General features: G+C 43.0%; 1 protein-coding gene across 7 annotated transcripts in view; it reads left to right on the top strand.

Moving 5' to 3' along the window:
• megf11 (multiple EGF-like-domains 11) overlaps window positions 1-13,132 on the top strand; it is a 71,532-nt gene that overhangs the window by 41,476 nt on the left and 16,924 nt on the right. For all 7 annotated transcript variants that reach the window (XM_047597527.1, XM_047597525.1, XM_047597524.1 and 4 more), the window contains 6 exons: window positions 3,957-4,203; window positions 4,376-4,496; window positions 5,008-5,144; window positions 6,863-7,075; window positions 7,562-7,736; window positions 12,011-12,131. In XM_047597527.1, coding sequence (XP_047453483.1) covers window positions 3,957-4,203; window positions 4,376-4,496; window positions 5,008-5,144; window positions 6,863-7,075; window positions 7,562-7,736; window positions 12,011-12,131 — 1,014 coding nt within the window. The remainder of the gene's footprint in view (window positions 1-3,956; window positions 4,204-4,375; window positions 4,497-5,007; window positions 5,145-6,862; window positions 7,076-7,561; window positions 7,737-12,010; window positions 12,132-13,132) is intronic.

Here is a 13,132-nt window from a genome sequence, read left to right as displayed (position 1 = left end):
ATGTGCCAGGGTCGTTTGCGTGGCAGCAGCTCAACCTTCAGGGAACTCATTCATGCCAGTCTGGAGGCCAGAAGCAGATTAGATCAAATCAGCGTGAGCCCTGTAATGTGGCCTCTAGTCTGTCCAACCACTGAAGTAATACTGCACAAGCCCGGTGTTTCAGGACCCCCTCCCAGGGCAGACCTGTCTCTATCACGGAAGGGCTGATCATCTTCCTGCTGTGTACCTGGAAAAACAGGCTTGAGTGCCGACCACAAAACAAGGTTCATTAAGCTTCCACTCTGGCTGATCGCTGCTCCGGCAAAGCGAGCATACAAGGAGGGGGCGTAGTGTCTTTACATTTACAACGGAGTCTGCGATGATGTGAGAATCAATACTGGAATATTCACCGTCCCAGCCGCTCTGCCAGTCTGGATGTCAAGCTGGGCTTTTATGTGAGGCGATACAGCTGCTGATGTTGCTGCCGCCGCTGCTGCTGATGGAGACATAAGGCCACACCAGCCACTTAAATCATCACAAAGAACCTCTGAAGAACAATTACCTGGTGGGAGTGAAGACTGCCTTCAACCCCAGCTCATTGCTGATTGCTCCTCACAAGAAACCGGTTGTTCATTTAACCTTGAAAATGAGCTGTTTGCAGTTTACTGGACTTATTGAGTTTTTCTACACAGACCATTTCCCAGAGGAATGTGGGAATTGCTTGTTGTACATCCTTACCTCAGGCACCACTTAGTAATGTAACTGAGCTCTACATTAACTCACGTGAAGCAGCAGTTTGTACGTCTTAGCCGATTTGTGTTGATCGTCGTCGCTAAGAGACGACACCCCCAGGATATTTTTCCGTCGCCGCCACACAGGGTGTCGTCTCATCCAGGTGTTTTTTATTCCAAATTTAACCTTTCTGCGCTATTTCTCCAATTTCAGCGCAATTACCGAAGTTTGAAAAGCAGGCGTTTATGAGCAGTTTCACTCTCTCTAGTAGATTTTTATTAAAAAAAAAAAAATTTTGACAGCTAATTGCTGAAGTTGCATCTGAAAAAATGTGTTAAAAAATATTAAAGTAACAAACTGTTATATCTGAAAAATGATTCGTTCCTCGTGTTAATCTTTGAGTCCTCTTTGCTCTTTCCCGTATCCGCCGAGAAGTGTGAACAGCTTGCGCATGTGCTTCCCTTTTTGCAGATTAAATTCAGAGTGCTAATAAGACCTTTCTCTCAACACTGCATATATATTCAGTCTGATAATTCATATTTAAGAGTTTTAGTCGCTCTCCCAGGAAAGTATCTGGAAATCGTGTCAGAACCCATTAAACATGCACAAGTATTTTTGTTACTGACTGAATTAAATCATTATTTTTATTATTCATCATATATGAAAGTGATATAATTTAGACTGTTCTTAAACTCTGTGACTTCTTGTCAGGTTGTTTAAAATAATTAAAAATGAAAACTAAGCTTACTAAAACTAGAAAGAAAATGAGAGTCAGCTTCAGTGGTGTCTGCAGTAGACTGCTGTAAACACATTTGATGATTTTTGTTGTGCTGACTGTGTAAATGCCCTTAATTCCAATTGCAGTTAATTGGCTAATGAAGCTTTACTAGTTAAAGCGCTAAAAATGCAGTCAAATAGATAATTAGCATCAGCCTCAGTATATGGTAAGATTAATATTAGAAAACCTCCCCTGAGCTGTCAAGCCAAATGGTTCTGTTTCTGTTCACAATTAAATCATTTACATGTAACGCTGAAGAGATAGAAGTGTTCACATCAAATGAGAGAATATGAGCAAGTACCCTAAGTGCAATGCTTCACTGGAGGACACGTAGTTTGTCAAGAGTTGATTATGCAACCTGTCTAGAAAGTAACGTTTGCAGTCTCTCTAACTGTGTGATTTTCAGCCTGAAGCTTTTCTTTTGACATGTCTGGGATACCTGGTGTTTATAGCTTGATTGATGTTGTGTACGACTCGTATTGACAGGAGGCATCAGGTCTGTTGTGCAGCCGCTGCTGGCTTTTTATTTGTATCGCGCAAGCTTCACACACGCCACGTCAGAGGATCGGTGGCTGACACAGACTCATTCTAATTGCTGACCAGGTCTCATCTGTGCAAGATTTGCATGTTGTGCTCGTGTTTGTGTGTCCGTGTGAGCGATTATCTGACGGGGGTTTTGCTCAGGGCGTCCTAGGATGCTCCCATACGACCCTGATCAGGAGTGAAGACAGTGAGTAAATGTAGAAGGATACGGCCTCTACTCCTAAGTTTTATTGCTTCAGTTTTAAAAGGACAAATACACTGACTGGCCACTTTATTAGGTACACCTTGCTAGTTCTACATTTTAATAAGATTCTCAAAATATTCCTGTGAGACTTTGGTCCATATTGACACGACAGCGTCACATAGTTGCTGCACATTTGTTGGTTGCACATCTATGATGTGAAGCTCCTTTGTTGGTATCTGGTGACTCATTGTCATGTTGAAGAAACTGGTATTATGGCTTTGTGTTATTTCGTTGTGTTAGAGGTTAGGCACACTGTGGTCAGAAAGGGACGGAGAAGAAAATATCTTTGGCGATATTACATCACCACCAGCAGTCTGAACCGTAGGCACAAGGCAGGACGGATCCACGCATTCATTTTGTTTACCTCAAATCCTAGTGGAATTGAATTGTAGTCACAGTTTCCTGTTCTTCGCTGTCAGGAGGGACACTTGGTGCATTTCCTTCACGATTCATTTGTAACCTATTTGAGTTACCTTCCTATCAGCTTGAACCAGTCTGACCATTCTCCTCTGACTTCTGGCATCAACAAGGCTTTTTTTTTTTTTTTTTTTACTCAGAGAGATTCCACTGACTGGATATTTTCTCTTTTTCAGACCACACTCTTTAAACCCTAGAGATGGTTGTGCATCAAAATAACAGAAGATCAGCAGTTTCTGAAATACACCGACCAGCCAATCTGGCACCAACAACCATGCCATATTTCAAAGTCAGTTAAAAAAAAAAGTAATTTAAATCACCTTCCTTGTTTCTTGACCAAGTCTACATGCCTGAGTGTGGTTAAATTCCAATTAGATATTTGAGTTAAACGTTAACTGAACAGGTGTACCAAATAAAGAGGTCAGCCAGTGTATTTTCGCTAAAACATCTTTTTGAAAATCATCAGGAAACAGGAGCTTGAGGTATATCTATTGATCCACTACAGTGAATTTGTTCCGAGTTTTTAGAGAAACATTTTACAAAGTGCATCTGTGTGGCAGCACTGATAGGACCTAAGGCTAACTTCAGCTTCAGTTTATCACTGGTGTCGTTCTTTTCACGTGATTAGTTGATAGTAAGCTGAATGTCACACATGTATCCTTTAGATAATAAACATTTTATACAACAATTACGTTTTAAGTAAGTGAGTAACATAGACAGGCAGTGAGCTACAAATGTGCAGATATACATAATTTAACCCTATACGGGGCCGGGATCCAGATCAGGGAAAACATTCTCAGGTCGAATGTGGCCTAAAGGTCGACCCCTGCATGATGGTGATGTTGTCTAATGTGATAATACCACCGTTTCCACTTATAGGCAAAGAACCATATATTGTAATTTTGCTGACCTTGATTTCGCTGATTTTGAAAATGTCACAAAAGTATGCCCTGCACTGTAGGGTTGAAATTATCAAATTCAAAGTATTGCAATGAGTAAAGTGAAATTAAAACAGACCGTGCTCCAGTGCACACAATGAGTATTGACCTAAGGACAGAAGGATATATGCAAACTGTGGTTATATGAGCGTCAGTGAAGCGTCAGTAGAAAGGGTAGTAGGAGGATTGAAGGGATTTATTAATGGTGGACTATTAATTTTATTAGTTTATGTGCTTTGATGTGGCAGTTATAATTTCCAGTGTTTTTTTAAAGGTAAAGTTTTGTTACTCTTGCCTGCTTGATTCCGCCTCTCTCTGTCTGCAGGCTGTGAGAGTGACTTCTGGGGACCTCACTGCAGTAATCGGTGCCAGTGCCAGAATGGGGCAAAGTGTAACCCCATCACAGGCGCCTGTGTCTGCACTGATGGGTACCAGGGATGGCGCTGTGAGGAGCCCTGTGAGCACGGTTATTATGGCAAGGCGTGCCAGTTACCCTGCCAGTGTCTCAATGGTGCCACCTGCAACCACGAGACAGGAGAGTGCATCTGCGCACCGGGGTACACAGGGGCTTTGTGAGTACCAGCCACGTGTTTACTCCTTCAGCACGTCTTGTGAAAGGAAAAATGTCGATACGTGTTTTTTTTTTTTTGTTTTTTTGTTTTTTTTTTGGCTGATTTTTAAGAACTTGAGGCAAACACAGGTTACGAGCCTGAGAGATTTGACTCTTGACTTGTGTGGTGACAGCTGCGGAGAGCGCTGCCCCTCCGGTAGCCACGGGCCTCAGTGTGAGCAACGCTGCCCCTGTCAGAACGGAGGGACGTGCCACCACATCACTGGAGATTGTTCCTGCCCTGCCGGGTGGACGGTAGGAGAAAATTGTTTAACTTCACCGGTGTTTTTTGGGGGAAAAAAAAGTTTAAAAAAAAAATGTTTATGTCTCTAATGTAGTATTACAGCAAAGACTGACATGTCGAGAATGTGGGCCTTAGGATCAATACGTGTTCAGTTATAAATGAGGACAAGGAACTCTGTGCTCCTCGCAAGAAGAAAAATAGTTCCTAGTGGGGAGGTAGACCGCTTTAAACTTTCCATGTGAGAAGAAATGTTCCATTAATTTGAGCTTTCTAAAGATTACACATGAACAAAAGAAGAACTGTGTTGTTTTTTTATGTACTCCTCAGTGTAGGTTAAGAGAATTAATACGTGCGCATACATTCCTAATAGAAACATGCTTCAAGAAGATAAGAAATCAGTAACGGTATGTCTGAGCGCTCCGTACATCAATAAAGTGTGTGTGTGTTTAGTCTCGGGTCCTGATGCCGCCTCCGTTGTGAGCGATGTGCCTGATATGGAGCTTTGTTGGCTCTTTTTCAAAGGGTTCAGTTTGTGCCCAGCCCTGTCCTCTTGGCAAGTACGGCATCAACTGCAGCAAAGACTGCTCCTGTCGTAACGGCGGACTCTGCGACCACATCACGGGACAGTGCCAGTGCGCAGCTGGCTTCAGTGGACGCAGGTACGCAGCTGACACCTCTGGCAGCCGGGCCCCTCGATTATTATGCTCAAAAGCCCTTTGTGAGGCACTGTGTGTAAACTTTTATATTCCTACTTTAAAAGTAGCTCGGACAGTGGCGTGATTTATTGATATTAGTATTTAATGAAAAAAAGATGGATTCACACAGATGTTAAACAATCACACGATGACCTATTCTCTTTGTTGACTTCTAAATGACTCACGAACCTGGCCGTTCTTTTAAAAGATAAAGGAAATGCTGGAATAATCTCACGCTCAAGAGAAATACACATTTATAAATACCCATTAGTCCATTTGAAGGTGGACTGGAAGCATTTAATAGGGCAGTTTGTGTTTAATTAATCTTGTACTTCTCGCTGGCCAGCGAGGTTTCATGTCTTCAGCCTTCATCCTCATCCACTCCCAGCCTGTCCATTGATCTAACCATGGGCTACGTGCTGTTTGGATTCTGCTCATTAATTATAAGTAATGGTCTTATATTAAGGCCTCATTGAAATCCACAGATCTTTTTAGTTCCCTGTGCCCGCCAGAGCAGCCCAGAGCAGCTCAGGTTTATTAGTTCAGCTAAAGCAATTGTCTCTTGGATAGAAACACTTCCTTTACAAGACCTTTACTTTCCTTTATTATTTTGCAAAATTGCCCTCATTCATTTTGTCAGTGGCAGGTGAATTAACCTGCTAGGAATAATCTGAGATTGTGTAAGCCCCCACTCTCTTCTGTCTAGTATAATAACACCATCGTCCCCTGATAAAACTAAAGCCGGGGTAATTTAAACATGAAACAAAACTGGACCATTTTATAAAGTAATTGAGCTATTTGTAATAGCTTTGTTGGGCTCCTGAGACCGATGCCCCAGCAGGATTGTATAGTTAACTCGGTATATTTAAGTGTGGAAAAAAAAATAAAACGTTTTCTGATCTGCTGTGGTGCTTCATGTAGGGAGACTCTTTTAATTTCTGCAGTTGATGAGGATTAAGATGTGTCCAGCCTCTGCATGTCCCCTTGGATCCCTACTATTACTGCTGCTGTCAGAATTAGACCATGTTTTCCTTGTATTGTATTGAAAACACTGCTGATAGTATTAGTTGCTGTTGTGTTACATATGTTATTTTCACCTTTCACATGTTACAAAAATGCACAATAGAAATAGTGTCCTTCAATGGAGTGTGGTGCATATACAGATGAAGAAGAGCACTGTAGCGAACTAATTAACGTATATATGCATATATATTGTTTTTTATCTGGTTAAAGCTACATGATAGAGTGTTATTAAAACAAAATGATGAGACTTGGCAGTGGTTGCATGAGTACGAGTTATTGAGACACTTACTGACTCTATATCACAAATTAAATAAAAAACGATACAAAAAAAGTCTAGTGATCAGAGGAAATATTACCATAAAAAACAGTACAACACAAATGTGTTGTTTTGTCTAGTTTAAAATCCAAATATGCTCCATTTTTGACATAAAACAAACTTGTTGACATTATCTGTTGCTTATTCATCATTTGTCAATACTAACTGCTAGAGCTGCTAGAGCAGCTAGAGCTACTGCTCCGAGCTACTGTATATATTAGTTTCGTCTGTACAGAGCTCCTTTAACCTGTCCTAACGCCTGAATCTCTCGTTACTAGTCCATTTTCTTTCCACATTTTTTCCAGCTAAAAGACACTGTCTTTGCTCTGTAATTTCCCTCCAGATGTCAGGAGGACTGTCCTGTGGGCACCTATGGTCCGCAGTGTAACCAGAGGTGCGAGTGTCAGAATGGCGCCAAGTGTCACCATATCAATGGAGCCTGCCTATGTGAAACAGGGTTTAAAGGCCCTAATTGCCAAGAGAGATTCTGTCCCCCAGGCCTGTACGGCCTCATCTGTGACAAGTACTGCCCCTGTAATACCACCAACACCGTGAGGTAAGTGAGACATCAGCACAAGGCCACACACAGCCTCCTCCTGGCCAAACCCTCAAGCCAAGCCCCCTGCAGCTCCATATGAACGGAGACCTCTGCAGCTTAATTTGGTCTCATCTTAGCTCGAAGCCTGCGCTCATTCTGAAGTCTGGACACCCCTTAGCCATGTCATCCAGTTAGCTTTTAATCGCGACCTTTGCTTCATTCATAATTTCTCAGCAGCATTCATAGTTAATGCAATGTTAATGCTCTGATTCCGGCAGGAGTTGGGAATCGGCCATAGAAGTCATTACAGAGCGAAGGAGAAAAGGGACACCTCATCTATCTGAAACAAGCGCGTAGACACGTAGATGGATGAATTGCTGTTGGCGCACACTTCACACTTTGATCTTGCTCAGAAATGAAGTGTTTATAGTTTCGGAGCAGAAACTTCACCTCGCTCTTTTTCTTCCTGTTGTTGTCCCATATTTCTTTCTCATTATGTTGTAGCTGCCATCCTCTTTCTGGTGAATGCACCTGCTCTGCGGGATGGACAGGGCTTTACTGTAATGAGACCTGCCCGCCTGGTTTCTACGGAGAGGGGTGCATGCTGTCCTGCAGCTGTGCCAATGGAGCTGACTGTCATCCTGTCACAGGAGCCTGCGTATGTGCCCCTGGGTTCATGGTGAGTTTCTTGTACCCTCACAGATCAGTGGACCCTACTATCATTACCTGGCCTTTATTTGGTCTCATGAGTTCTAAATCTTTTCTCCCAGTGTTCAAAGAGCCAAATGTGCTACAACAAACACAATTTAAATGAGCAGAAACGTGTAAAACAAGAAAAAAATGCATGTAAATACATTAAAATAATGTCAGTGATCAAGTGGTCAATGATTGAACATGCACTCGACTTATTATCATGTTACTGGTTCCAATAATTTCTCGTACAATACTCATCAAGCTTTATAATCTTACTTACAACTCCGTAGTTCTAGCTAGTCGTATTTATCAATGGTATCTCTCTATAGTATCTCGTACTCATACTGTGAAATATACATCATCCTTCTGCTGTGTGAGTCGCAAAGGTTGCAGCTTGATTTATACTCCCAGCTATTTGCGGCTCTAAAATGTTTGTGTTGTAATGTTTTGGAAGCGGGCCCAGTTTCACTTTAGGAGCTTTTTGTACACAGGCAGCCGAGAACAAGGTGAGACATTTTATTATTGTCAAATTATGGATGTGCTCTTCTGCTGCGCCTCAAGAAGTCCCTTCTAAATGACATATCCTCTTGTAACTCCGCGGAGGCATTAATAATCCATCGCGTGTATTTCACAAACTTGATGTGTCTTGACTGGTAGCCTTAGAGAGAAACGTACAGAGCACGATTGGATCTGTGTTCCGGGACTAATTGGGAGAAAATTGAATGTTTGACCTATATATGGTTCTTTCCTTTGTGCAGCCATATTGTCCTATTTTACAACTGTCAAATTAGTTGGGTGACTTCAATCAGTTTTCCCATTGTATTTCTTGTTTTGCAATCTGAAGCTACAGAGCAACAGAGACTGAGAGGGTACATTTCTGCCAACATTACATTTCAGTGGAAATTGCCTGTGTCTTACAGCGGGCCACTGTGGTGAATTGAGCTACCAAGCGCGGCCGCAGACTGTGTCTTAATTTGCTCCACCTGTTCTCTTTGGCGGCTGCTGGGAAGGGCTGCCAGATCCATTATACAGACCTAGAGGGCAGGAGCTGGATAGGAAAGGAGGCAGTCAGATGGGAACAGACACACCTCATATGGAGGATTGGTGTGTTTGTGTGTGTGGCAGGAGGGGGTGAGCATTGATGGAAGTTTTTTTTTTTTTGTACTTTTAACAAAGCAGCTGCTGTGCAAACAACGCAGACACTTTGTAAGAGAGGCAGAGTGGTGTAGCTGCTACCTGCAAGTTTGTCACATGCATAGCACCTAATTATTATCAAGTGGAGCTTTTAAAAATTGTTCGATGAGGGTGTTGAGGCTATGATTGCAACCGAAGTCACTTCCCCCGGAGACGGCTGATAAGCCTAAGCCTCCCCACTGTATCTTTGTTCTGGAGTCCCATCGGGGGGCAAACCAAGCAAAGTGTTGGAGCAGACTGAGCACCTGCATGCTTGATTTAGCTCTGGTAATTGGACATGCTCTTTTTGACTGGGACAAAGTGATTACATGTTACCCGTTCAGGCTTTGTCCCTCGCAATCGTCAGCATGTACATTCGGTGACATTTCTCCCCACAGCCTAGTAGTTTCTGCAGATTCTATTTCTCTGTCTGGAATATGAGTGCATTACAAATGGATCCTATTCTGCGTTTGTAGGTGGCGAAAACAAATCATTTTCCTATCTCTCAGGGCCTTCTCGTCTCATCAGAAGGTTCAGAGGTTCATTTTCTGTCGTGCTGCATGAATTTTAAACTGCAGTCACTCATCCAGCAGTTAGATGAACTGTTAAGGAGTGAGACTGATTGGTAATTAGTGGTGCCATTTGCATCCAGTCTCAATGGGTACCAGCTTGATCAATGTTGTGTCAGCTAGTGTCTTTCTGGGAAAAAAAAATGCACTCCAATTACATTAAGCTGCTAATAGGTATGAATTTAGTGCCTTGGCCAAGGACGACCTGGCTGCCTCTCAGCGGCTCTGGTCCGGTTGCTGCCTCCATCGACTGCGTAGTTATGTAAGGTCCTGCTGCTCTTGTGCAATGGACTGACAGCCCGTGTATTAATAATGATTCTCCACATAAGACTTCTATCCTTCCCAGCTCAGAAGGAATATGAATCAGTCTGCTAATGAGAGAGCTGCCTTTCCCCACTTGAGAGCAGACCAACCACTGGCGTCCGCGCCATGAGTGAAACCAAGTGGAATTCGATGCAGCCATGGATGCAACAAAATCCATGCGGCCATTTGTGACTGCATAACATTTCATCCACGAGTCCAGTCATCAGTAAATTGCCTGTGCTCTGACGGGGGACTAAAACTCCCCCTCCTCGTTCCCATCTGTCCAACCTCTTGGCTGGACCGACTTCGCTCCGCACTTAACCACTGCAAGTGAACTGCTATTGTTAGCAGTCTTGAAGCTGCCATTTTCTGCAGAACAAAGGTTATTGCAACCGATTGATAAAAATTTCATTCACAGACACATGCTTTTATGTGGTGCACGGGGAGGAGAAATGTTTTAAGATGTGTGTTCTGCCCCTGGCGTCCACTGGCACATCTTCCCCTGCCTTCTCCTGTTTAAACTGAGTTCAAAATGATAATGAGAGCAGTGAGCAGGCAGCAGTCCCTCAGCGCTCTGGTGAGCGAAGCAAGAGCCACTCAGGACTCCTACGGGCCTCTAATTGGAACTCTAAATCATGGTGTCACCTGTCACTCAAGCCGGAGTTTGAAAGAGAGGGTGTGGGAACTCATATAGACTGGCTGTGATCACCAGCTGAGGGAGGTACGAGACTTGGTGGTGGTGAGCTGTGCTCAGCCTTTAAAGCAGAGAAACTCTAATGACAACAGGCTACAGAGGACGTAGTAGAAGGAGGACTCCATATCCTTCACCAGGTAGTTCACTCTAATACAATCGTAAAGGCTGTGTCAACATTTCTGCCCATCTCCTGTTGTTGTTGTTGCCATTAATACCAGAGTGAGAGTCGGCAGAAGTGAAGGATCCCTATGGGGTTGCAGCTTCTCCTGCTGCCTACTTTTTAGCTTTACATGCTCATTGTGTGTCATTCTTTCCACTGCTAACTTGTCCTATTGACCCAATGTCGCACATCACGTTTTCCCTATGAGCTTCACAATATGCTTCAGGCCCTACCCGGACTTCTTTTGTGGAGGTAGGATCAGCAGCTGCCCTTAATTGGTGGACAAGGACAAAATCCTCAAAACACCGTCTCCACTGTGTGTGTGTGGGAGTCAGGAGCCAAAACAAAGGGATTAAAACAGAACAAAATTTTTGGGAAACTAAGCTGCTCCATCCTGGAATTTAGTCACTCGTGGTGATCCATCTGACTCACGTCTACAAAACTGCTTTGTAGTTCACCAGAGGTTTTAAAACTGAGAGACATTCTGCTGTGTTCTAATATGAATGAAGTGTTACTTACAGAGTAAGAGGCAACAAAGGAGTTCTAACACTTCAAAAAAATCACGCTCCTTTTTCTGAGCCATAACTCAGCCTGATCTGAACACACCAGCATCACGCCATATACATTGCGTTGATTTAACGCGGCTTCCAGTTCCAGACAATGACATTATCTCCAACGTCCATTGCGAGTAAACACCCATAAATCAATTCGTAAATGAAAGAAGAGCATTGCAAACAGTGTCCACGGTGCGAGACTTGCAGTACATACATCTTCCACCAGTCATTTCACAAGACACGGACCATCTCTTAACGTAGCTAACATAAGTTAGTTGAGAAGAGAAATGCATGGGCGAAGATGGCTAGACAGAAGGGCCGATTCAGTCTTAGCCTGGCTGGACGGGGGAGTCTGACTTCCTGGCCTTTGGAGTCCTGCCAGTCTCTCTGCTGAACGAGAAAGAGACTCTCTCTAAGGGCAGAGAGAAAGAGCTGTAGAGAGAAGTTGAGAGATGGGGTGAAGCGGGGCTCCAAAGAGCCAAGTGTGGCTGTCAGAATATATAGAGTGCATAATTGGACATTTGGAGGCAACAGCATGGGTTGATCAAGTGTAGTTCTCTTCTTGAACTTCAGTGGATATCATATATCCGTTCAGTTTTACAGCTTCTCCGCTCCTTTTCTCTATCCTTTTCAGATACACCGCCGCTTGTCTAAGTAAACAATAAGCTATATGAAGGGGGCCACTGAACCTGTCTGTCTGTCTGCATCTGTTTAGACTGTGTTACTTCCGTTTTCAAGTCCGCCCGATTCATCATTTATTGCCATGCTTATTCTTTGCCTCATGACTTTGCGTTATTTCTACCACAGGGCGAGGACTGCACTACGGTGTGTCCTCCCGGGCTGTTCGGACCGAGCTGCATGTCCACCTGCTCCTGCCATAATCACGCGTCCTGCTCTCCCGTCGACGGCTCCTGCATCTGCAGGGAAGGTACAGAATAACTGAGTTGCAGCCAGTCCTCCTACGGTGACTGCACCGTCAACCGTAGGATACATCACATTGTGACATGGATGAACGTTTCTGCACATAAGACAAGCTGAGATAGTCATTTATTTAACACTTCCCTGGGTATACATACTGTATAGGCTTTACTAAACCCTCCTGCATTGTGTGCTGTTGATTGTTTTCCCTGCTTCCCCCTCCATTAATTCTATGTCTGTTTTTCACTTTAATTAATGGTACACCACATGCTCTTAGCTTAACAAATTACTTTCTTGAGGGTCATTTCTGTTCAATTAGAGTTAACAACTATAAATGTGTGATTGTTGTCCTAATCTCTTACTTTTACTTTTGCCTCCCTTAGACTACTCCTTTTCATATTGTACTTTCATTTTTTTTTTTTTTATCATATTACAAAATTATTTTGGGTCTTGAGGTGAAGATTTATGCCAACACATACATTTTACATCTAGAGCTGAGGATGATGTCAGTGTTAAGTGTTAAAGGAATTTCTTCATAGCCAAAGAATTAGGCAAAGTTGAAGTAATTTAAAGAGCTTTAACAAATCATCGCGTGGAGAGCGTGAACGTGTGCACCAACCAGCCAAACGTTTTTGGATTTGATTTCACCTCCAAACGTTCTGTGGCTCTAGGGGAATTGTCAATATATCAAATATCCCGTCCAAGCAAAGATCTCTCTTCAAAAGTTTCTATCAGTCAGGTCTGTATTTCTGTTGACAAATTGCAACTTCGACCCGGTAAAGTACTAAAGAAAAGTGAAGAGTCTGTGCTTGTCTATCTGATAGTTATTTGAAAACTAAACACTAACAATGTGAACTGCACTAGAAAAAAAAGTGCATGTAGAATGAACTTCATATAAATCCAGTAACTATTGAGCTATTTCAGTCTAGGTTCACGCTGTGGTAACAACTGTCCAGCGAGAGCGGGGACGCTGCCATGGCTACAAACAGAAATCATTTTATCTATTCTTAT

This window comes from Mugil cephalus, chromosome 10 (assembly GCF_022458985.1).
Source record: "Mugil cephalus isolate CIBA_MC_2020 chromosome 10, CIBA_Mcephalus_1.1, whole genome shotgun sequence".
Lineage (NCBI taxonomy): Eukaryota > Metazoa > Chordata > Actinopteri > Mugiliformes > Mugilidae > Mugil > Mugil cephalus.
Note: the sequence above shows the minus strand (reverse complement) of the source record. Positions and strands in the feature narration are given on the sequence as shown.